General features: G+C 37.5%; 2 protein-coding genes across 4 annotated transcripts; one reads left to right on the top strand and one right to left on the bottom strand.

Annotated features, from left to right (window-relative positions):
- The first annotated feature begins 3 nt into the window (after positions 1–3).
- LOC111342843 (uncharacterized) lies at positions 4–10,152 on the top strand. The gene is made up of 7 exons (XM_022949961.2): positions 4–554; positions 782–1,915; positions 2,454–2,833; positions 3,633–3,916; positions 6,139–6,327; positions 7,392–7,518; positions 8,401–10,152. Exons 1-7 carry the CDS (start codon positions 245–247, stop codon positions 8,404–8,406), a joined length of 2,430 nt encoding a protein of 809 aa, XP_022805696.2. The 5' UTR covers positions 4–244; the 3' UTR covers positions 8,407–10,152.
- LOC111342848 (SMC5-SMC6 complex localization factor protein 2) lies at positions 9,984–23,120 on the bottom strand. 3 transcript variants are annotated; one of them, XM_022949970.2, is made up of 11 exons: positions 22,984–23,120; positions 22,636–22,679; positions 18,517–19,866; positions 16,256–16,380; positions 15,871–16,125; positions 14,753–15,187; positions 13,917–14,138; positions 13,063–13,191; positions 12,471–12,557; positions 11,833–11,904; positions 9,984–10,862 (listed from the first exon to the last, which is right to left on the bottom strand). In XM_022949970.2, the coding sequence occupies exons 1-11, from the start codon at positions 23,019–23,021 to the stop codon at positions 10,716–10,718; spliced, it is 2,904 nt and encodes a 967-aa protein (XP_022805705.2). In that variant the 5' UTR covers positions 23,022–23,120; the 3' UTR covers positions 9,984–10,715. The 3 variants fall into 3 exon arrangements, with proteins under 3 accessions (XP_022805705.2, XP_022805704.2, XP_022805707.2); XM_022949969.2 differs by having other exon boundaries at positions 18,517–19,869; XM_022949972.2 differs by lacking the exons at positions 22,636–22,679; positions 22,984–23,120 and adding an exon at positions 22,378–22,435.
- Positions 23,121–23,242: the final 122 nt, after the last annotated feature.

Raw genomic sequence — 23,242 nt, forward strand, 5'->3', positions numbered from 1 at the left:
TACATTCGAACGTTCGTTATTGTGGTGTGAAGTTTGGTATCAGCATCGTTATCTTCCTTTCTGTTTGTTGAAATTTTGATGCGATTCCAGCCGTTCATGAACACGAGGAACGTGCTGATTACATTGTTCGCATTCAAAGGAAGCATACTAACGACCTGATCCAAGCGTTATTTGAATGTTTTGACTAGTACGGTCGTTAACGGTCGAATTCCTTGCTGGAAATTGTTAAAAGCAGTATGCGAAAATGGCTTCTAAAAGACCATTGGTTAAACAAAAAGTGACTTACGGCTTCTTGGAAGATGGAAATTTGCACGAAAACGAAGATGATTTCTCCGGCAAGCAAAGTTCAACAAAACGCGTTTCGTTTCACAATCATGAGCTGAGTGACTCAGATTATTCCGATGAGGAAAATTCCCTTGGAAGGGTTAATCGCTCATCTTCAAGGCCTGTTAGGGATTCCCTAGATGGACTTTTCAGGGAATCGGTCTCTGAAGAAAAGGAAAGCTCTGTAGGAAAAGGAGCATCGCTGGAAAGACAGAGATCAAACGACAAGGGTACGTATACGTAAGTTTATTGCCGTTTCATGCGCTACCCAATTGCAAAACATTGAATATTGCACTTTTTCGGTTGGATACAGTGTATGCATCCACATATTTACATCATAAACTCGAAAAGGAGTCGATCACTCGACAATTTTTTTATGATTCATCTTTTTTTTAGGATGTTTTAAATTCTGACTCAAACCCGCTTTGCAAGTGCTGTCTTGAATTTCGTTTTCCAGGGCAACCTAGGCCTGTCCCCAGATCTCGTCCAACTATTTCAGCAAAAAAGACGCACTTTGAAGGTTATTCTGTAACTTCAACACAGCGGTCATCAGATGAAGAAGGTGGGGACCTGTATACAGTTAAACAATCTAGCGAAACAATGAAAACAAAGGATAGATACCCAGTCCCGCCCCCAATAACTTCACAACGGCAACATACAGAAAAGACTTCTTCATCAAATGTAGTTTCACCCAGGCCTGTGCCACGATCAAGGATAGCTTTGTCCCCAAGAGAACAACAGTTAAAATCATTTGAACAGGACTCTGTTGTGTTGGAAGATGAAAAGACCAGAAGAGTGAGAGATATTGAAGTCCCTGAATTCAAAGAATCTAGAAAAGTAGAAAGTAAACCTGTGGTTCCTCTGAGAAGAAAAAAGACCCTAGAGGAAACAAATGAAGGTGGAAGACCTCAGATTCCCAAAATTCGAACTACCTCTTATGAGAATGAGAGACTCTCTCCAGAAAACAACGATGGAAGAGAAATTGAACAAGATGGAAACTTAAGACATGGGAAAGTTAAAAATAAAGTAAAAGGTCAACCTTTGATTTCAGTAACAAGGTCAGATTCTTCTGAGGAATTTGAAAGTGGAGATGATACAGGAATAGTTAATTTAAACAGAAAAGGTTATTACAGTAAAGAGCATCATGAGGAAGAGCATAGTTACAAAAGGGCTGTGACAGACTCTTCAGAAAGACTCGAAAGGGTGCCACCTAAACCTTCACCTCGCAGTCGCATGAAACAAACTCATCAAGAGTCAGAACAAAATGCAAAGCATGTTAAGCGTCCAGATAGTGCTCCTGTAATGAAGAAGGCATCAAGTCTAGAGACATTGCAATCCAAGCATGACTCATTTTCAGAGAAAGACATATCTGTACCCAAAGAAAAAGGGGCTCAAAGAGTGGAACTAAAAAAGAGCCTCACCCCACAGAGACCTGTTAGTGCTAAAAACAGCTCTTGGATGGGTCAACATAGGGTCCAATATGATATAACAGACACTTTTGAAGAACATGTCCCAATAGAAGAAAACATTATCACTGGAAACCAAAATGAAAGAAGCTCCAGAACAAAAAGAGGATCAGACTTTGAATCAGGTACCTTATTTTGTAAGACTTAAGTATACAGCTGTAAGTCTTAAACAAAGATATATGATTTAAATTTACCATTTGATAGAGATTGACATTGTGGAAGAGGTCAAGAGTACAAATTCCGAAGTTGCAGGGTTTGATTCCAAATGGACAACTCAAGCAATTTATTAATAATAATTATAATGATAATTTTAGTAGTGGAATTTTTATAAGGTGGCTCTTCCAGTCCACTGTTTCCACGTCAAAATTAGTTAAAATTTGGAATGTTGGTTTTTGTGGAGGGAGGAAAATTGGAGGACCCTGAGAAAAGCCTGTGGAGCAAGGACAAGAACCAACAACAAATTCTGCCCACAAGCGAGACCAGGTCTGGGAATCGAACCTGGGCCACAGCAGTAGGAGGCGAGTGCTCTTACCACTGCACTATCCCCACTCACCAAACTTGTGATTACCAAGTGACTAACCTACTAACATTGACTGATGTAAAGCTAAGTAACAATTTACAGCTGTAAGGTAGTTGATAAACCTCTTCATGGTTTTATGTTAGGTGATGGAAGAGGTAGATCTGGACCATTAAAGGCTAATCACACTATCAGCCAAATGATAAGATCACCACACCCTAGAGAAACACAAGCAGATGTTTGGGCAGAAACCAGTGATGCCAGTTATGGTCAGACCCTGACAACAAAGAGGTCCTTGTCATTGACAAATTTGAGAGGTACCAGTCCAGAGCTTTGGAGTGAGAGTGGAAGTGCAAGGAGCTCACCACACAGTGGTTTGATGGATACAAAATCAATACGTCAGGCAGTGTTTGATGAGTGGAAGTCAAAGAAAAGTGAAAGATTGAGGGAGCAAATGGCCATCGAGTCTGCTGAGAAGAAAAAACTTGAAGAGAAGGAAAAAGAAGAACGTCAACGTAAAAAGGATGTGAGCTATTGTATTTAAACTACCTAGTTGCATGTTTATGTGTACACTGATTAAAAATAGCTACGTGTTTATGAAATCAATGCAACTATTCCAGGCATTCAGTTAATAAACTAATAGTTAACTGCCATTGCAATAGTCGCAGAGGAGTGAAAAAAACAAGGGTGGTGTGTGTTGTGTAATTTGCCTGACCCAACCCAAACCCCTGTCCCTTCTTGACTCCTCTGTTAGTGTAACTATCACAATGGTGCCATTTCCTATTTTTCTCCTGAAATAATCTGTTATGAATTTGTAAATTTTTACATCATATTGAAAAATTTTTGTTGTCTTGAATTCCAAGTTTAATAGCAGCATACTGTAAATGTCATATTTATGGTTTTTCAAGCCTGAATGAATGAAAATCACCTAATGTGTCATGTGTTAAAGCAGTGTTTCACACTCTTTTTTTCTCTTTTCTTTTTATTTTATAGCAGAGCTTGCAGAGCGTAGCCCCACAATTATAGAAAATGATGGTAGTAACCCATCAAGCAAAAAAAAATTTGGACTTATGGCCGAACGGGCATCCGTACAAGGTGCTACTTTTAGCATGTGCGGTCAACTGTACCACAGGCACACCAATGCCATGGCTTTGTCCAGTAGTCCAGTGGTCAGTGCACTGGGCTCTGAGTCGGATGACCTGGGTTCTAGTCCTGGCCAGGGCATGGTGTTGTGCCCTCAAGATGTGCCGGGGAAAAAATGCAAGTTCTGCTTTTGGGCTTGGCTAAATCTCTATAATTATCATTTTGTATTTTTTACAATGTAGGCAAAGAGAGCTTTCGAATCTTGGAACGAAAGGAAACAAGAAGTAAACAAAGAAAAAAATGCTAAGAAAAAGGAAACAATGAATAAAGAACTGGAGAAGCAAAAAGAACAAAATCTTAGAGCAAAAGATGCAAAAAAATACTTCGAATCTTGGAAAGCAAAGAAAGATGAGGAGCTCAAAGAAAAACATCATAAGAAGAAAGAAGAAGTTTTTGAAAAGAAAAAGAAAAATGAAGAAGAACAAAAGGTGAAAACTGTGGATTCACAAAAAGCATTTGACAACTGGTAAGATATTTATTGTACTCTGAGTCAGCATGCAAATTGATCTTTAAAATTTTTGGTTTTTTTTTTGGTCTGGTTTCTTTCATTTGTAAAATGTTGACTCTTGTTTTTTCAAAAATTTCCTTAGGTTTGGAATTGGATCTTTTACTGTTAGTAACAATGTATATAATTATCACATGTTAAGTCTGCTGCTGTTAATGGATATCGACAACAACCTTACAGACTATACTTTTAATTACCTTAGATCTGGTTTAGTGTCCTTGTTTCAATAAGTGCCCCTTCTCTAAAAAGCACCCTTCTGAAATTTGTTTTTGTTGATATATTTATTTAGCGCCCCCAATCTTTTTCATTGACAACAATGTTAAAATACATGTACAGTACACTGAGATCAACTTCACTACAAAAACAATTATTGTCGTTGTCTCAGTCTGTCAACTGTTATGTTGATGTGAGTATACAGTTCCTTTAAGTGAAAAAAATTTGAAAATCTCTAAAATTTTGGGGCAGTTGCTTGGCTGGTTGTTCTAGCCAGGAAGATTGTAGCCTGCAAAGCAAGCCCTGGGGGAGAGGAGGGGGATTGAGGCGAGCGGAATGTGCGGAGGGGAGAGGAAGGGCTTGCCACAGACCCCCACTAACCAACGCAATTTCCCATCTCGTATGGACGAAAAATTCCCATTGGCTGAGAGCAACACGTTGTCAATCAACCCTTGAACTAAACAGTCTTCTTGACGACTACCTTTAAGAAAATGGTGGACGACGGTGATTTCAAGAAGTTCTGCCCCCAAGAGTCGATGTCGCAGTAGAATATTTGTGGCAGCCATCCACTTGTTCAAGCTCAGGGCCTTGATAAGAATGGCATCTTCATTCTCAAACTTGCTTTTAACCACAACGTTGCAAAGCCTATGAATGTTGGCTCCAAATCATCAATGTTTAAATTTGTATCCATCGCTGAAGTTGAGGGTTGTCCTTTCGTCGGCGAGTCAAACAACGCTTACCTGCTAGATGTAGGTTTTGCATGTGCCGGGTAGCGGACACACAAGCTGTTTCTACCTGGACTTTTTCCTGTCAGTGTTGAGAACTTTCATTTCGAATCACGGGAATGCGGACATGGAGAAGCAGCCTTATTCAACAATTCATAAAACTGGCAAAAACTGCTTGCTTTTCTTGCACAAGGAAGGCATATTGAGATATGTGCGACTTATTTTTGAAGTGAAAACTGACCGTTCAAAGGCGATTGGTGAAGACACACTGAAATTCTTCCCTTTGACTCTGATTAAAAATGTTTACAAAACTCTTGAAGCCACTTCCAAATTTAATCTTAAATCTACTCCACAAAACCGGCAAAGTACTTCTTCTGGATTAACTTTTGGCTTTCTCCCTCTCTTAGATTTTGATACCAGATTCTCCTTGTCGTCTGACATTTCTCACTCACATGGAGCAAGTTTTAGTTGTTGTTTTGACAGTTTCCATGGTTCACTGAGCTCTCGTTAACGGCGCTTTCTGACTGGTTAATTCTAAGGGGCGCTGATTGACATAGACAAGACACAGGCCTGGACAAGACGATATAGAGATGAAAATAGGGGGCATTTCATTGGTTAGTGGGGGTCTGTGGCAAGCCCTCCCTCTCCCCTCCGCACTTTCCGCTTCCCCCATTCCCCCCTCCTTTCCCCCAGTGCTTGCTTCGCAGGCTAGGAAGAATGTAGGGGGGGGGGGGCAACAAGTCTGTTTTCTAGTCTCCTTTAAGCTTTTCAAATGAACATCAAAGCTTTGTTTCACATATGTTGCTGTTTCTGAGAAATTAAAGAAATAAGCATCCTGTCTCTAATAATCACCCTGCTTTGAATATTAATCACCTTCCCTTGAGGTACTAAAAGTAAATAAGCACAGCAGGCACTAAATTGAGACATCACAGATGCTGTTAGTAGTTCTTTTCTTTGGAGTGTCATTTTTAATCTCACAAATGAATAACCAATGACACACTTATGGAAAGCAAAATGATTTGTCTGTTTATGTTATTCATAATTGTAAAATTATTCATTGAATGAAATAATTATGAAATTTGTTGCAAAATTATATCAATTTTGATAAATTTACAATCATAAACTATTCTACTCAAGACTCAAGTATTTTATATATTAATTTTTATTTTCTGTAGTGTTAAATCAAATAAATTTGATGTCATGTTAAAGAGTTCTTTGCAATGTTCTTTTTTTTAATTCTTGTAGGAAAAAGAAAAAAGATGAAAAGCTCACAGAAGAATACAAGAAAAAAAGAAGGGAAGAAAACAATAACAGCATGAAAGAAGAGGAGGAAAAGTATGAGAGAAGCATTCAGTGTGCAGAGCGTTATCAAGCATGGGTGGAAAAGAAAGGGAAGCCACGGAGAGGACCACCTCCTCCCACACTGATACAGAGGTATATTTTATTTAATAAATTGGAGAAAAATTCAAGTTGGCCAGCCAGTCACCTTTTACAGACAACTTAATCAAAACCCTTAAAATGTTAAGAGTAACCTAAGATGTTATTTTTTTCTTTCTGGCCATTTTTTAATTGGAAGTCACCTAAAGGAAAGGGGATTTATCAAAAAGTAAAACATTTTCATATGTACAATATTACCTTTAATAGAAAATGTCAACAACCATCTTTATCATACAGTAACTATGAAAATTAAACACCCTGTCATAAGAAGATGGGCTCAAAGAGGGGTTTGGCTAGTACAAGATGTCCAAAGACCCAGAAGACTTTGAAATTAAAAGATGCAAGAGCTATGTTTATTAGAATCATCAAGCTACTTTTCATTCAAGATTTTTTTGTTTTGTTGTTTTTTTTGTTTTCTTCTTGTAGTAATGCAAACAATGTATTGGCCAAATCAATCTAATCCCTGGAGGGGGTGAGGGCCCAAGGTGGAAAGTGTCTATTGAGTAGATATTTGCGATGAAACTATACAATACAATACAATATTCTTTATTTAACGAAGGTGACGTAATTAACCCAATGAGTTATCTAACTTACGGACTTCACAAAAATACAAACCCACCATCCCACCCCAGGGGAGGACATCCATCACACAGTAATCTCGTGTGTGGGAAATTAACGTCTCCTACCCCAGCCCTGCAGGAGACGGGACCTCCATTTATTTGTCCCTATCCGAGAAGACTAGAATATATAACCATTTCTTGATGTTATAGAAAGATAGAAAATTCTTCTCAATTATTTTAAGACCTTGAGTGTTGGTCCAGCCGGGGCTCAAACCCTCGACCTCCCGCACAACAGTCCAGCGCACTATCCATTGGGCTAACTGGGTGGCAGTCAAACTATCATTGATAATGACAGTGCTTCCCTCTGTTGTGAATTTGACAGCTAAGGGCAAGTTATCATTGTTATCAGTGAGAAGTCATTTGTCAATCCTTTTTATATTATCTGTTGGGAACATAATTATGCTTCTGACCAGTTGTATCTAACTGTTTAATTTGTTACAGGAGTTGGTGCCCAAGTGGCAGGAAGTCAGGCAACTATATTCCTGATAAAGTAGGAGCTGTGATTCAAGCTCCCTCACCTAACAGATCTCGAACCATGTCAGGTTCCTACTACTTCAAAACAAACAAGGTACAAGCATAACAAAATAACAACCTTACCAGTCCACTCTTCAATTATCAATGGAGCATATGAAAAATCTGTAAGAATAATTGCGACATCAATAACTGTATTTTCTTGAATAAGCATGCAAATTTTGGCGTATGGGATGGGTGCTTATTGGAAGGACACTTAATCAAGGGGGGGGAGTTACAGTATATTAAGCACAGCAATAGGTAAAAAATTAAAAGAAAAGATATTGCACATAAAGGAACCCTGCTAGCATGTAGAGATAGAAATAACTGGAAGTGACTTTAATGGAAAGGAAACTATTCTCTAGCACTGATTCCACTGCAGTTGAAGTTTACAAAGGCATAAGTAAAGTGGCAATAGAAACAGGTTTTCCTTGTATCCCTAATATTCAAGAAAGTGAGGGAGGAGAGGGGAGCTTGTTTGACCTTATGGCCTAGGGGGCAGGGGCTTATTACAGCAAAGGTGCCTAGTGTAGGAAATATGGTAAGAACAATACTTTTTCTAGGACAAGTTTGGTTTAAAAAAATTACTAGGTATTTGATAGTTGTGGGTATATCAGTCATTAATCAACCAGACAGCTGATTTGTGATAAATAATCTAGGAACTTTGCATAAGCAGAATGTTAGATTCTGTTACATCAGAGCATACCATTTTCTTCATTCTTGTGACCTTAATGTGTAAGTCAAGGGTGGTATTATGAGAAATTTGAAGCTGGTCACTCTTGGGATCAAAGGGTTAACAACTCTTTCTAGTGTCTATGTTTTTTATCATCACAGTTATAATTGCATGGAAATACATTTGACAATGTGATTTGGCACCATTTGATTGTCTTTCAAGTGTATGAAATAATTTGTCACACTTTGTGTATTCTTCTCATTCTAGTTTTGATGCCAGAGATGATGCTGTACGAGACTTCACTACTAACGATGATAATTTTTGGAATTTCAAATCCAGTGAAAGATCAGGGTTTCTTATTTCAATTGAATTAATTTTGACAATTTATTAATTAAAGGGTTTTCTAAATGTTTCATAATTTCACCGTAGCTAATTATTTGTTTCATTGTAAACTTATGGAGGAAAGTCTTGTTTACTTCCACACACATCAAAGCCAAAAAATTGCAATTATTTAAAATTCTTATTGGTTTTACCATTGCCTTTTAAGGTCGTGGTAAAGCATTTTTTAAGCCCAGCGAAGTTTATAAAGAACATCAAGTAATAAGTGAGAGTATTATTTGTGAGTTGAAGCTTCTTGGAAAGTATCAGGCAAATGATGGCAGAAGTTTCCAAGAGCACCATATGAATACTGTATGCTTTTTTTAGTCTACATGTACCACCTTTCAGTAATGAATATTTAATTTAAGGTGGCTCATACCAGTTTTCATCTTTTTGATGGTTTGTAACTTTGAAAGAATACAACAGAAAGACTGACCAAGGCCAGTTGAAAACTTTTATGGGGTTGAATTACATAATCATTGGTTATCCAAAAATAAGTGTCATTTCGTCACTAGCAGTTTCCATGGCAACGCTTTCATAGGCTCATTCAGACGCATTTTTAAGCTTGTGGCTTAAATAATTTGAAAACTAACCCGGTGACCCCCTGATTTTTTTCAGTGATTGCTTTTGGCACTTGAAAAGGAAAATGCCCAAAGATTTTTAAAAAATTCTACAGAGCGGAATTTCAGAAAATCTACAAAAAGGGCAATTTTTACACATCACAAATTTCCTTCCGTAGAATTTTCTAGTTTTTTTTCTGATGATTCCTTTCGACGTTATTATCATATTGGAACAATAAAAAGAAGAGGTCACCGGACTTGTTTTCATGCAATAGCTTTCGTGAGTTTAGCAATTTCCACGCGCGTTCTCGCGCATTTTAAAATCTGGATTCTATAAGATCAACATTTGCTCATGATCTGTTTTAGCTACCGCTGACAATTGCGTGTGCTCGCGCGAGCACCCACGATGTTTACAGACATTTACTGCTAAGAAAATCATTAAACAGCTGTGAAAGACAGCCTCCCGGGCTCATCTTAAAAATCCTACACATGACTTCTGGCTATATCATATTATTTTTCCTTGAAGTTTCAAAGTCTTCCTCCACTTCAGGTAGATTATCCTTCACTTGAGTTCTTTTTTCGCCATCGCAAGATTTCATATGGGTTGAATGTTTCTTTTAAATGTGAAGTGAAGCAACCTTTACTTCAGTCTCCGAAAATCATCTTCGTTATCGTAATTTCTATCTCCTGCATTCACAGTAGCCGCTCAACATATCAAATACAAGCTCCTAGGTAAACTACCCACAAAAGTAGAAAAAATTCCACGCGCTGCCATCTTTGTTTTGAATTTTCATCTTTTGATCTCGCACTTCTTTCACACGTTTCTCTTGCGTGCGTCACGCAAGAGTGACCTGTTCCCCGCGCAAGAAAACTGGTACGAGCCACCTTAATATACATTTGCACTACAAAATCTTAAGAGTTTTGACCATTTTAATTGACAAATTTCATTTCTTCGGTAGGACTTCTGCCCTTTTTATTATTATTTTTTTTTGGCTGAGTTGATGGCATAAGTTAGGCTGGTGAGATCGTTGTTGAATTACAAACAATATTACAATAAAATTATATTACTCGTACAAAAAAATGTTGTTACAAAAGACAATTGTGGTTGTTATTTAACGAAATTAACCTGCACTGGACTGCCATCCTGTTCAGGGAGAGTTGCAATACTCAAAGTCACTTCATTTATGGAAATTAGGATAAGAGCAAACTTAACTTGTCATAGACTGGATAAATACTTACAGCTCACAAGCCACATTAACCTGATTGCATGTTGTTTCCTTCCAGAAGATTATCCCACATCCACAATCACAATATATACTTTTTTTTTCATTCATTTAAGACTGATGCTGGTATCTATATTCACAGAATTAAATTTCCTAATACTTGCATGACATATTTACAAAAATGATGTTAAAAACACATCTTTCCAGAACAGTGATACCATAATTATTCATGATTGACTCAACTTTGCCAGAAACAGATCAGAAAACAACAAAACAACTTAGACTGTAAAATAAGTTTGACTGTACATATTTACATGAATCTACCAGAAAAAAAAAAAAAACCAACATATCCTCCTGATTTTCATTGCCAGGCACCAAGCCTACTAGCCAAGTCTACTAATGTCTTCTTTTCATCTTTAGTTTACGTACTAGAGTCCATATCCTGCACTCCTGTCATAGATTCTTCCTCGTCATTCTCTGGTAACTCTTCCAAATTCTCCTCATTTTCCTTCAACAGCTCTACCTGGTAATCTGAGGTAGAGTACTCAAAGTAGCTGGCTATGTGATGCTGTAAGAAGAACAGGACACATTAATTTTTATCATGAGTAGGTACTTGTATGTAATGAGTAAGACAGTCTTGCAGTATCTGAACAAGGCTGTAATTTTAGATTCTACGAGTATACATCTAAGCTCTGAGTAACCAGTAATTTGAAAGTATTGAGTGAAAATAATCAAACAAAAAACAATCTCAATTTGGCATCCAGGAACCCTATGTACCAGTAAGAGAGTTGTGTCAAAAAAAGTTTTCAGTCCCAGAAATTGTTTTTCTTCAAAGCAATAAACAATGTACATGGGATCCACATCCATGATAAAAAGATAAAAAAGGGCTGTAGGTAAGTCTGAAATCAAGCCTTCTGGGCCTTTCCCAAATGGGCAGGTTAGCAAGAAAGGTTGCCTGTCTGGAAGAGTAATTTTCATGCCCTTGATGAATGGAGAGTTCCTCTAAATCTGGATTACCAGTACTCTTAAAATGGTGCACTTTGTTACAGATGGGCAGATATTGAGAGAGCAAGACTTTCAGCTGTTTGACTGTCAAGCAATTTAATGAAGTGATACATATGATACACGATCCTCGCAGTAGATAGCGCTATTTAAGCAATAGCGAAAATCAGACCTGAAAAAAATCAGGCCTGTATGGGATTCGAACCACTGACCTCTGCGATACTAGTGCAGCGCTCTACCAATTGAGCTAACAAGCCAACTGGGAGCAGGCCGCTATGCTGGTTCGTAATAAACCCGTGAAAGTGATAAATCAGATACAATGAAATATATGAAGTTCATATATTTTGGCCTGATTTTTTTCAGGTCTGATTTTCGCTATTGCTTAAATAGCGCTATCTACTGCGAGGATCGTGTATCATAATTATGTATCTAATACCGCAGTTCAAAATATATGAACTTCATATCTTTCATTGTATCTGATTAATGAAGTGAATAGAAATGATCAAATAGTGAGTAATTAATTACATAAAAACTACCTCTTTGAGTGGCTTGATACACTGAACCATGTTTGCCAGCCTAAAGATTGTCCTTACTAAAAGATCCTTCACCTTAAAAAAAAAAAAAAAAAAAAAGGGCAAACTTAAGAGAGCAAAGCTCCAAGTAAGAGATTAAAAGTCCTAAATCATAGAGGGTGAACCTCAGTGGCATAAAGACCATCACATCTATTGAAGAACAGTAAAGTCTGCATTTGAATCAGAGAGCACACTCAGTCACTCCTTATCCTGGCTTCTGTGCCATGAAGTGCCTGGATGTATTTTTACTCCACCTGGGTTGGATGCTTGTCCTTCGCAGCTTAATACCCCTCATCATTATTTTTGTCAGGCTTCCCTCTACACCCTAACATCAGTATACATATTCCCCACACTGTTCTTTGTGCATTTCCTAAGGTGCTCATAAGGAGAACTTGTTTAACAATCAAGAGCTGCTCTAGTTGATGATCATTTCCTTTATTCTCGTGACCATAGTGTTGATTCAGGAGTGATATACTAAGGAGAAATTAGATGCTGGTCACTCTCATGGGGTGAATTTTAAGGATTCCAAGGTGGAGAGGAGAAATGTGAGGGTAAAGTGCCTAGCCCTCATATTGAATGAAAACATCAATAATCCATTGTACCTTGGTTCTGCTCATGAATGCAGCCCTTGGATCTTTGATATCCCCATTCAATGTTCTCAGCTTGTTGGTCAACTTTTCCAGAGATGGCTTGATAAAGAATATAACCAGAAAATAATTATTGCCACTGACAGTAATAACTCAATCATATGTCAGGTCTCACACATTTACATTTAAGGTGGTAAGGGTACCATGGTACTCATGTATACCCACTGGTGAAAATGTGTATTTGTGAAGTCTAAAAAATTAATCTGTTGTGTAACCTGGTGAGATTCATGCAAAAAATTCAGTCAATGAAAACTTTTAATTCAAGGTGATTTCTTTGAAATGAAAACTGTTGAAATATTTTTTGGAAACTTTCCTGTTTTGAGAACTACAATTATTTGGTCCCCATGCTTGTTCAAGAGAATCCTATATACATATACAGTATCTTGAAAAAGTAAAACAATTAATGAAAATTTTCTTTAAGAGAGGTCTGAGGAAATGTTTAGCCACTTTGAAACTTGGAAAAATTCCTTATCATTTGCATTTGCCTCTACTCACTGGAAAAGTACTTCAAAAGGCTTTGATAGCTTAATCATGAATAATGATTTACCCTCTCTTTAGATGGCAAGTCCTCACTTCCAACAGCAAAGCTGATCAATGAGATAATTGTGTGCAACAAGAAATAGTCTGAGTCATCTGTAGGTTTAATCTGCGATACAAGTTTAATCAAACTGGCTACCTGTAAAAAATGGGCAGAAAAAAAGGAATTCCTTGACCTACTGAGAGCTTGTGTTTTTTAAAAAATGTTGCATTGCAGCAAATTTTAAGACTACCATTTCCCTTTCCAACCATCAAGGATGCCCTAATCTGCAAGTACAGGTTTTTAACTTTTTGATTTAACAGTACATGAATATGGACATTGCAAAGGGACTATATTTTTTCCCTAGGAATATCATCGTGTTCATTCTTTGTTACACTCAACAGGTCCTCTCAAGCATGTTTCCCTATCACAGCAGACTACCACAAAGTGACTGTAAATTGTATGTAAATGGTTGTAATTTTAAAAAACCCACACAACTTAACAAAAATCTCTTCACCACTTACACAAACCCCCCTTGATACTAACAGTAATTTCTTGGTGCCCTTTTTTCTTTTCCCGGAAGTGAAAGGGTTCACTTATTCACAGTTGTTGCAATAAACTAATTCTCATTAACCTGCTAACCCTTTAACTCCCAGTCATGATTAACATGTAACTTCTCCCTATAATATCCATACATTATCCAGCAAATAGGTAATGAGAATACTCAAACTTGTCAGTTAGAAGGTATCTTGATCTAAAACCCAACTCCTGTAACTAATTTACCAGAAAATGTGTAGATGCCAGAGGGGAGAGAGAATAAAGAACAAGATCTTTAGAATTCAATGGTTGGTATTATTTTTTTCTTATTCATCCAACCATCTCACCTCAACATTGTCTGGAACAGTTCCGTTGCATCTGTCACCATCTGGGTTTTCTTCAATTTCCTCACGGCTATGAAACTTGGGCACCAACCAGTGAACCAGTGTCAAACTAAGATGGCGCTGAAGCTCAATGCCATAAGTTGATGGGGGCTGAATCTCCACAAGATGCAACAGGTTCCGATGGTTTGTGCTCAGTTTTGTCAAAATACCACACAACTCTTTAATCTGAAATGTACAAACATGTCACACATTCAGTCAACTCTACTCTGCATACAGAGTTCACTGCTCTTTGAAAACCAGAAATAATTGCCTTTTGATAAGGCCACTCGACGTAGAACTAGCCATCTCCTAGCATGATTAGAGGCAAGGGAGAAGAATGCTGCAGTTGTGAGGTTGGAAGCCATCAGTGCATGGAAAAGATAATAATTTTACTGACTCATTCGTAGTTAACCTTCACAAAACTCCCGCTAGAGATCTAAATGGCTCTTTGGTAAGCCTCCAATCACAGAAAAAGCATCAAGACAATTGAACAAATCTGTTCATTATTTTCAAATAGTGCAGTTATTTTTGCTCTACATTAATTTATAGAGCCATTTTGTCTTCCTCTCTCTCCTATGAGAGTACTTCCTCACATGATTGTAAAAGGAGAGGAGATGTTTTCTTCCAATAAGGTATTTATCTAAGTGCTCGGCATCACATATTTAGATCTTGTCCTGATTGTAGGTTTGATCTTGCTAATTTACAGTTAGCAAGCCTTCTCATCAGAGTTTGGGAAGACACCTCACACGCCTGACAGGCTTAAATAACTGATAGCCCAACAGAGACACTAGAGTCAGTACCTCATCAGGCCACTGTGTCTCTCCAAAACAGCTTAGCACTGCTGCAATACACATCTCAATATCAAACACTACAGTTTGAAGTCTAGTATCTAGAGCCAAGCGACACATCAGCACCATGAGGTTTCTTAAATCCTGAACAGTGTACAACTGAGGACACTTTTGAAGACTGTGAGTAAGCAGCTGAACAAGGTGCATCACATTGATTAGAGGAAAAGATTCAGTCTGCATTACACCTCCAACTGTTTCTTCTTCCATATGGATTGCATCTGAAGAGTTCTCACTTAACAAAACTTCACTTATATTCAATTGATTAACAAGCTCTCCAGGATAAAGCCTTGGAATCCTAGCACCATAGGAAAACAGCTCTTTTAAGACTGTCTTGATACCAGGAACCCACAGGGTACCTCTGGAGTTTGCTGGGATATCATCTCTATCCTGCGATAAAGAATACATGTCATTTGCTCTATGAGACAAGATTACAACAAATCACTGTTACAATAAACAACAGTTTTCATGCCACCTTGAATCAATGTAAATTAAACACAGTGGACTTATGTAAAACACCATCCAAAAGTCTACGAGTTAATTCCCCAAACTAATGGAAATTTTGCACATGTCATACCTTATTTGGAGTGTTTCACAAAGACATCTGCCATAGGTTATACACCTCTACTAACTTAAATCTGATGCAAGCACTCTTAAATAAAAATTGAACCTTCAACTAGTTCTTGATTTGGATGCTATTTTTGCCAAAGAGTGCTCACTTCATTTTTAAGCCTTGTCTCCAAGAGCAAGATCATTTTTTTCCAACTATGTTTCATTTAAACTGTCTACCATTACCAGATCCTATTCTGCTTGAATTGCTTTGGGAGAACAAGATTAAAAGAGAAAGCAAGGTCTCGAAAGTTGTAATTCCATAATGTATGAACCACATTACATGTAATTCTGTGTGCAACACAAGATTTTTTTGCTTTGGAAGTTAGTTGTCATTCTGCATACCAAATAAGCTTTATATGTTGCTTTAGGCCCGTAAAAAAAATTCGTAATGAGTGAAAATGAGAACATTAATTTTTTCATCATGGCAGCCCCTCAAAGCACTGTGCTAGATGTACATCTACCTCTGTAGCTGCTTCCAGCATGATCCAAAGGACTTGAAAACATGTGTTGATGATATGCTGATCTGTGTGACGACACATGATCTGGAATAGCCATTCTGCCACTTCAGATGGGCAGAGTGTATCCAGGTAATGCTGCAGTACCCATCCTCCACACAACAACTCCTGCAGCTCAATGTCTGAAGCTGATACCAGCTTTGCCTCAAAAGAATTGCCATGTGGATGAGGAACCATTGACAGATGGGGAAAATCTTGAGACTGAACAAAAAAACATTACAATCAAGTGTAATGCTCTCATAACACTTTTAAAATAAGTAGATATATTTTCTAAGAGAGGGTCAGCCATTGAATTCAACTGTGAAAGACAATGGAAACTTCAGAAACTTACTGTAACATTAGGATGAAACACTGGGAAAATATCCTCTCCAGGCAGCTCTTCAGAAAAATCATGCACCTCCACAAGAAACTTTTTAAAGTCCTGAGGTAAGGAGCAGTCTCTCAGGTCACGTCCATCTGCATTCGAAGGTAAAAGTATGAGTGTAAGTACTGTTCAAACCTTCAAGTGTACTGACTATCTTGCACAGCAACACAACAAATCCATTGTATGAGTGGTTATAATATACATATTCTTGTGAAAAAAATTGTTGTTTAAATAATAGTATGGGTACATGTCGATTGTGTGATGTGATTGTCTAGTTGAAGGTAAATGCAGTCTTTTTATAGACTGTTGCTGGTGACAGCAAATAATTTTTTGACAATCTGAGTAGATTCCAATTGACCACAATAATAGCCAGAATCATATGTCTCCTTTCAAATTGTCAAAGAAATTTCCTATCCACAACAATCCTTATCAGGACTCCCCTCTGCCAAACATGATCTAATGTATCCAATTTACAAAAGGTATAACTTGTATCCTGTCTAAGGATAAACAACGAAAAAAGAACAGGTATAAAACTCTTATTTGGAGAAGTGTATAACCTGAGTATCAGGCTTTTGGGGGAAACATCAGGCTCTCGGGGGAAAAATTAGGGGAGAGGGAAAGAGGGGAGAGCCTGACACAAAACAATCTAGAAGCCATTCCGCCCCCTTCTTAGACTCCCCGTTGATGTAAGAAAAGTAGCCAATCACAATCACTTCGGTTGTCATGTTGTCACGTCAAAACACACATCATGGCCAGATCATTTTTTGGCATGAAATCGTCTAAGCCCTTGACAGTGTGTCACTGAATGTAAAAAAGAATAAAAAATCTGCAAAATCAATTTGATAGTAAGGTGAAACAAGCTGCATCAGTTCCTTTGTTAACCGAAACAACAAACAAAGAGCTTTTAAACTCCGTTGGGAAGAAATCCCTTGTATTACACGATCTTCTTTGGTTTATCGGCATAAACATCCGAGCTTCCAATCAATGTTTCGTGTGTGTGAAGTGCGCCAGAAAGGTAGTTAATTGCTACAAGATATCTAAAGGGCTCAAGGAAGCTTTAAAAGAAGCAGTTAATGGCGTAGGTTCCCCTGAAAGAATTCAGCAGGCGGTAATTCATGAACTTTCACCTACGGGTGTAACTCCATCGGGAAAACGCCGAAAACCAACGCGCAATGGAACAACGATGACAACAACGGAACTTTCGAGTAAAAGATAATTATTCAAAGCACATACAGACCTGATGAAACTTCAGTTGAAGATGCTATTAGTAATCTAATGAACATTGATGTATGTTGTGATGTAAACGTGCCACCTTTAGTCAAGGTAAGGCTGAAAGCATGTTTACGTTGATCAGAATAATTCTTTGATTGTTAAAACTGTTAAAATTACTTGGGTTACAATGCTTCTTTTATGACTACTACTGTCTAAGAATATATCTTCATTATTCGAAGATAAGCTGATTTTAAAATAAAAGTATCTTAACACGAGTGACAATAGAGAATATCCGCCGATCCTGAGCTATTATAACTTAATGAATTTTCACATTTAAGATATTGCATGCATCGCTTCTGCTCGGTTTTCAGCGAGATGCCAGGAAATATCTTGAGGCTTTCTTCGAGGGCTTTTTCAAATTCTTCCTGATCCATTTAGACTTTTTTTTTAACAAGAAATATGGTAAATAACGTCTGTCACGTCTCACAAAAACAAGATGGCGGAGCATGGCACCTACATGTGGAATTTCACTTCCGTTTTGGGTTCCTACTGTTTAAGTGACAAATCAAAATAACATTCGGAATCCGAATGTTTGACACGACTTTTAATGGCTTTTGTGTCAGGCCTTCCTTTCTCCCCTCCCCTCCCCTCCCCCCTAAACCCTAACCCCCAACCCCCATTAAAAGGCCTGATACTTGGGTTAAGAAGTGTATAGTGTAATAAGCACAAAATTTAACTGGTTGAGACTTTGGGAGATAATTGGGGCACTATTAATAGTTACTCAAACAAAAATCCTCCTTGCTGTAAATTCCTTACTTGTCTTGCTAAAATCTTTTCAGAATTTTTTTCAACCAAGACCAAAACTGTTGTGAATGACACGAGATGACAATTCTTATCATAGAATTTGACTAATTTGAATTATCATTTTACATTGTACTCCTTCTTTCATGATGAATTTAGCAGGTGGTGTTAAGGGGTGTGTCTCTCTCCAAGTTATCCACTCAAAGGAAACTTACCATCGGTCAGTTCCTCCTCTGATTCTATGTCACTGAAGGTACTTGGAACCGGCAGTTGACCAATGCCTCCATTATCTATCCCTTGCTGTAACTCTTCCTCCATCTTAGCAAGTTCAGCATTCCTTTCTCTGTGCTTTGCTTTGTCAGCAATTAACTTGTCAAATGAGAGTTTATACTTGACAGTCTTCTCCTCTCCCTCTCCTCTGGCAACTGGGGAGGGGGTAAAATAAGCTGGAGCAACTCCTTTTTCAGGAGTGCAAATATCTGGTTTCAACCTTGTCTTTTCATAGAGAAATCTTGGCGGAGTTAACAGATCCTCATCGGAAGAATCGGAGCGTTCAGGTAAAGTTCCTTCATCCTCTTGACAAAAATTATTGCTGCTAATGAATTGGTCCCTGTCTTTATCAAATTCTTCTTCTTTACCTTCATCAGAGCTGCTATCTTGGTCTGCTCCCTTGTAAGGAAGCACGCCAGAATCTGTAGAAGAACCACAATCAACAATAGTCTCCTCAACATGTGCATCAAATTTGACTATATAGTCACTGTCGCCAACTATACTTGTGTGGGGTCTCTCCATAAAATCTTCAAAAATATTGTTGTTACTGACTTTTACAATGTTAATCTTTGATTTTAATGATGTTAATGCTCCTGTTGGTGATATGCTCACAGAATCACAATCTTTTCCACTTCCTCTTTCATTCAACATGTCATCACCTTGTTCTTTTTTCTTTAAAACTTTAAAACTCTTTTCTTTGTTCTCCAAATCTTCAACAGTCAACTCTTGGTGGATTTGATTGTACGCATCTTTTGTAAAAAACAAACTTTCATTTACATCATCATCAAGTTCTTCTTCTTTCCCATTATCCTCATCACTAATCACTACAGAGTCACTGTTTGTGGAATCCATCACAACTCTACCACAGGAATGGTACAAAGATTCAGTATCACTGCGTGCTGAATAGAAAGTCTCATCAAAGTCTATGAGACTAGCTTCAGTGGCATAATCTTCTGCAACTGATCTATCACCAGCACTATCAGACACAGTTATTTCAGCAACTGAAGAGGAGTCAGTGGATAAAGCTGTATCCAGATTTTTTCCTTCATGATTACTACTGTGGACTGAGCTCTTATGTCCATCACTACTTACTGGTGAGCGGTGAACAGGTGAAACTATCGCGTTACAACTGCAACCCTTGTCATTTTCTTTGCTGTCTGCATTCAGAATCATGCTCTTGTTTTTAGAACCAAAGCTGTTTGTGCCATTTAGCACTCTCTTGAAATGTGGTTCCTTGAGCTCTTTATTGTCTGGTGATTTCTCCTTACTCATAGGGCTGCAACTCCTTTTTGGGCCTGCTGATGGAAAAAAAAAACACTATATTGCCAGCTAAGAGAAAGAGTAAAGACTATTGGAGAAATATGCTCCAGAAACCATGTACTTTGTATCTCTCCATTATAGAATCATATGTGACCCTCCACAGGATTTCCAGCATAATGGTGATAACACGGGCACGTGTGCGATGACACGCCACACTAAGCGTGATATGTGACACCTATATGCGCACTTAGTAACAAGGAAACAATGAGGGTCACAGTAGCTTTTGTTTTTCACGTCTTAACAAGCTCAATCTTTTAATTTCAACAGTGTGTTAAATAACACGCTTTGTAGCATGTTAAAGTCATGCAATATGGTACAGTAGCACGGAAAGAGTTGTTAGGCAACCGAAGAGGTTAGGCAAGAAAGCCTTTAGTTTTAGAAGTTGCTCCGCACATTAAAAGAATGGTAGTGAAAAAGACGGTTTATTTAAAATGTTCTTCCTAGCACAAATGCTTTCACCGTACACTGACTTCAAGCAAAAAGACAGCCTATGTACAAAGTTCTTCCTAGCCAAATGCATTCATTGTACGCTGACTTTAAGCAAAAAGACGGCTTATGTAAAAAGTTTTTTCCTAGCACAAAATGCTTTCACCATAAGCTAACTTCAAGCAAAAAGATGGCTTATGTAGAAAGTTCTTCCTAGCACAAATGCTTTCGCTGTACAGACTTCAAGCAGGGCCTAGCAACAGTTTGACGATTTGATGGCCCAGTAAATATTATGTTCGAGTAACAATGTGTTCAAAAAGTACTGTTTAATGTAGGATTTTGCATCAAATCGAAGTTTTTTCAGAATTTTCAACGTAACACTGTGCAATTTCTGGCCACGAAGGCAAGTAAACAATAATCTAAGCATGATAAATTTTACAGCAAGGGCTTTGTACACATAAGAAATTTGTACGTTTTTCACTTATAACAGCAAATCAAAAACTGTTTTGAATAAATCTGTCATCCCGAAATATTTTTGGCCATTTTAGTCTTGCTTCCTTATTAAAAGATTCCATGGAACTTGAGATCTCTTTACTCATGGACAAATTTGCATATTCCTGTTTGAAATATGATCCACAGGCTCATTTGCACACATGCGAAAATATTTAGTAATTTTTATATTTCATCTTGATTTTTGAGAGAAAACAAAATATGCACCTATTAATTTTTTTGATGAAAATAAGTTCTTTAATTAGTCTTCTTTCGCTGGAGCTTGTTTTTTAGAAAGATGATTTTTAAAAATTTACTGCACATTGTGTTTGCTTCCTTGGTTTCTCCAAAATTTTGACTTTTCGTAGGCACATGTTAGATCGTATTACACATAAGTGTCAATGGGTTTGACTCGATCTTGCTATAAATTTCCGCGTTTTGAGAAAAGAAAAATGGGTTTCATGCGACAAATTGTGATTCATTGGAAGATAACAGGTGAAGTTTACAACATGAGTCAGTGATTCGATGATGAAAATAAGTTACAAATTAAGTTGCTTTAATGGAGATAGTATAATTTTTCGCATGTGCAATCTCTTACAGACATTTTGTTCTGACATGGGTATTATTTAACACACGTGATATTTCGCACACCAGAGTGCAATATGACATGGCTAACACGGCTTTTGTTTTCGCACCCTTTAACAAGCTTCTTTAATTAACCCGAACATGGTTCATTGTATATATAGAATAAAAGAAAAATTTTAATCAGGAGTGCATCGTGACACACTGCTACTGTGTTACCGAAAATTTCTTTTGTCTACCGTGCTAAAATAGTGTGCCCGTGTCATTACCATTATGCTGGAAATCCTGTGGAGGGTCACATATTAAATTCTGAGTAGTACTGTTAATTAAGATTTATCTGACCTTTCAAAAATGTCAGTTAATGTGCTGTTAATTCTACCCTGTATGAGCTAAACTATACATGCATTTTGATTGATCCTGGGTTAGGACATATCAGTGGGCAAACACATACATGACATCATCACTAACAAATTTTTTTTGCTCCTTTAGTAAATAAAACAAATAGACTCCAAGATGCAGTGGGTCTGTTCACCATTAATCATAGAAGATGTCAAAATGTGGTAAGAACAGTATTGACACACACTGCTACACCTCGTGTGCGACATGTTTTTGTTCTTCTGCATTTTGAAGTCATCTGTGATCTATTACCGAACAGCTGCAAAGAAGCGTAAAATATATTTATCAAATATAGTACATGTAAAATTATGACAAGTACTACATTGAGATTCACCTAACTTTTCAAAAAATGTCAGTTAATGTGCTATTAAATTGACCAAAGACACTGCAATTATGAGTATTGCTTAGTAGCCTGGTTAATTGGCTGCCATATGAGAAAGTCTTGCTCCTGTAGTTTTAGCTCTTCGCCATCTTTTTCAAACAATAAAGAACTAAACGAGAAGGATCTCTTGACAAAAATATTAGCTTCTTTTTTTGCAAGAAAAAAAGCAAACATGGCTTGTGAACCACACATAGTGATTCTGTGTTTATACCTAAGTTAATAGGTTGTTTTCAAAATGGCTCCATCCACAGTAACATTCTCTAACAAATCTGAAATTGAAGTGATTAAAGCCAGCATTAAATAGCAATGCAGACAAAAGTCAAGTTTTCGAAGAGTCATCAAAAGCGAAAATATCACTGCAGAACAACTTCATTTTCACATTTCTTTGAATCTTTGTCTTAAAATACTTGTTAGATAATATTACCACAATCAATTACGACTAAGAAAGTGTTTATAGACATCAACTTACCTTTAGATGTCAGACTCTTGAAAAATTTTGTAATTTCTTGATTTCTATCGGATAAAAGTGTTACTCAAGAGTTAAATAATAGTCGACAACAGTTCGTTTAATTCTATTCACAGTTCCATTAATTTAGACTAACAAGAGTGAAGAATTCCATACAGATGTCTGAAAACGCTACTTATGAGGCCTTTTACAGAAGCTTAGCATCTACGTGAAAGTCGGATACAGTGAGCGAAAAATTTAAGTTTGGTTGTTAATTTGTATAGCAATACTGATCTAACACGGAAGAGCTGGAGCTGATCTATCGTGGAAGATTCATAGATCCAGTAAGTGATTTTTTTTTTTTTATCTTACCCCTTTCTTTTTGCCGAAGATGGCAGCTTTCTTTTCATGTTTCAAAAGGGTCCAGTTAAGGAAAGTTTTCTCATGGTCCCAACTTGACCGCCATCTTGATAATCGACGCGCCAAATCTCACATGCAGTGCGCGTGTGTTTTTTTAACAAAAACGCTGACAATCGTATATGGTGGCGCAAAAGAAAAAGGTAGGCACGAATTAGCGTATATAGCATTTCTGTCTCAGTTGAGGCTGAGGTTATAATTTTGAAAGAAACTT

Source organism: Stylophora pistillata, chromosome 1, assembly GCF_964205215.1.
Source record: "Stylophora pistillata chromosome 1, jaStyPist1.2, whole genome shotgun sequence".
NCBI classification, from domain to species: Eukaryota; Metazoa; Cnidaria; class Anthozoa; order Scleractinia; family Pocilloporidae; genus Stylophora; species Stylophora pistillata.

Bases quoted from the DNA above. Each gene is read 5' to 3' on its own strand.
- LOC111342843 (XM_022949961.2), top strand. From the start codon at position 245: ATGGCTTCTAAAAGACCATTGGTTAAACAAAAAGTGACTTACGGCTTC. The intron at 2,834-3,632 runs GTGAGCTATTGT...TTTACAATGTAG, and splicing joins AACGTCAACGTAAAAAGGAT to GCAAAGAGAGCTTTCGAATC. The intron at 3,917-6,138 runs GTAAGATATTTA...TAATTCTTGTAG, and splicing joins CAAAAAGCATTTGACAACTG to GAAAAAGAAAAAAGATGAAA.
- LOC111342848 (XM_022949969.2), bottom strand. From the start codon at position 23,021: ATGAAAAGAAAGCTGCCATCTTCGGCAAAAAGAAAGGG. The intron at 19,870-22,635 runs GTAAGTTGATGT...TTTTTCCATCAG, and splicing joins CAAGAGTCTGACATCTAAAG to CAGGCCCAAAAAGGAGTTGC. The intron at 16,126-16,255 runs GTAAGTTTCTGA...TTTTTTGTTCAG, and splicing joins TGTTTCATCCTAATGTTACA to TCTCAAGATTTTCCCCATCT.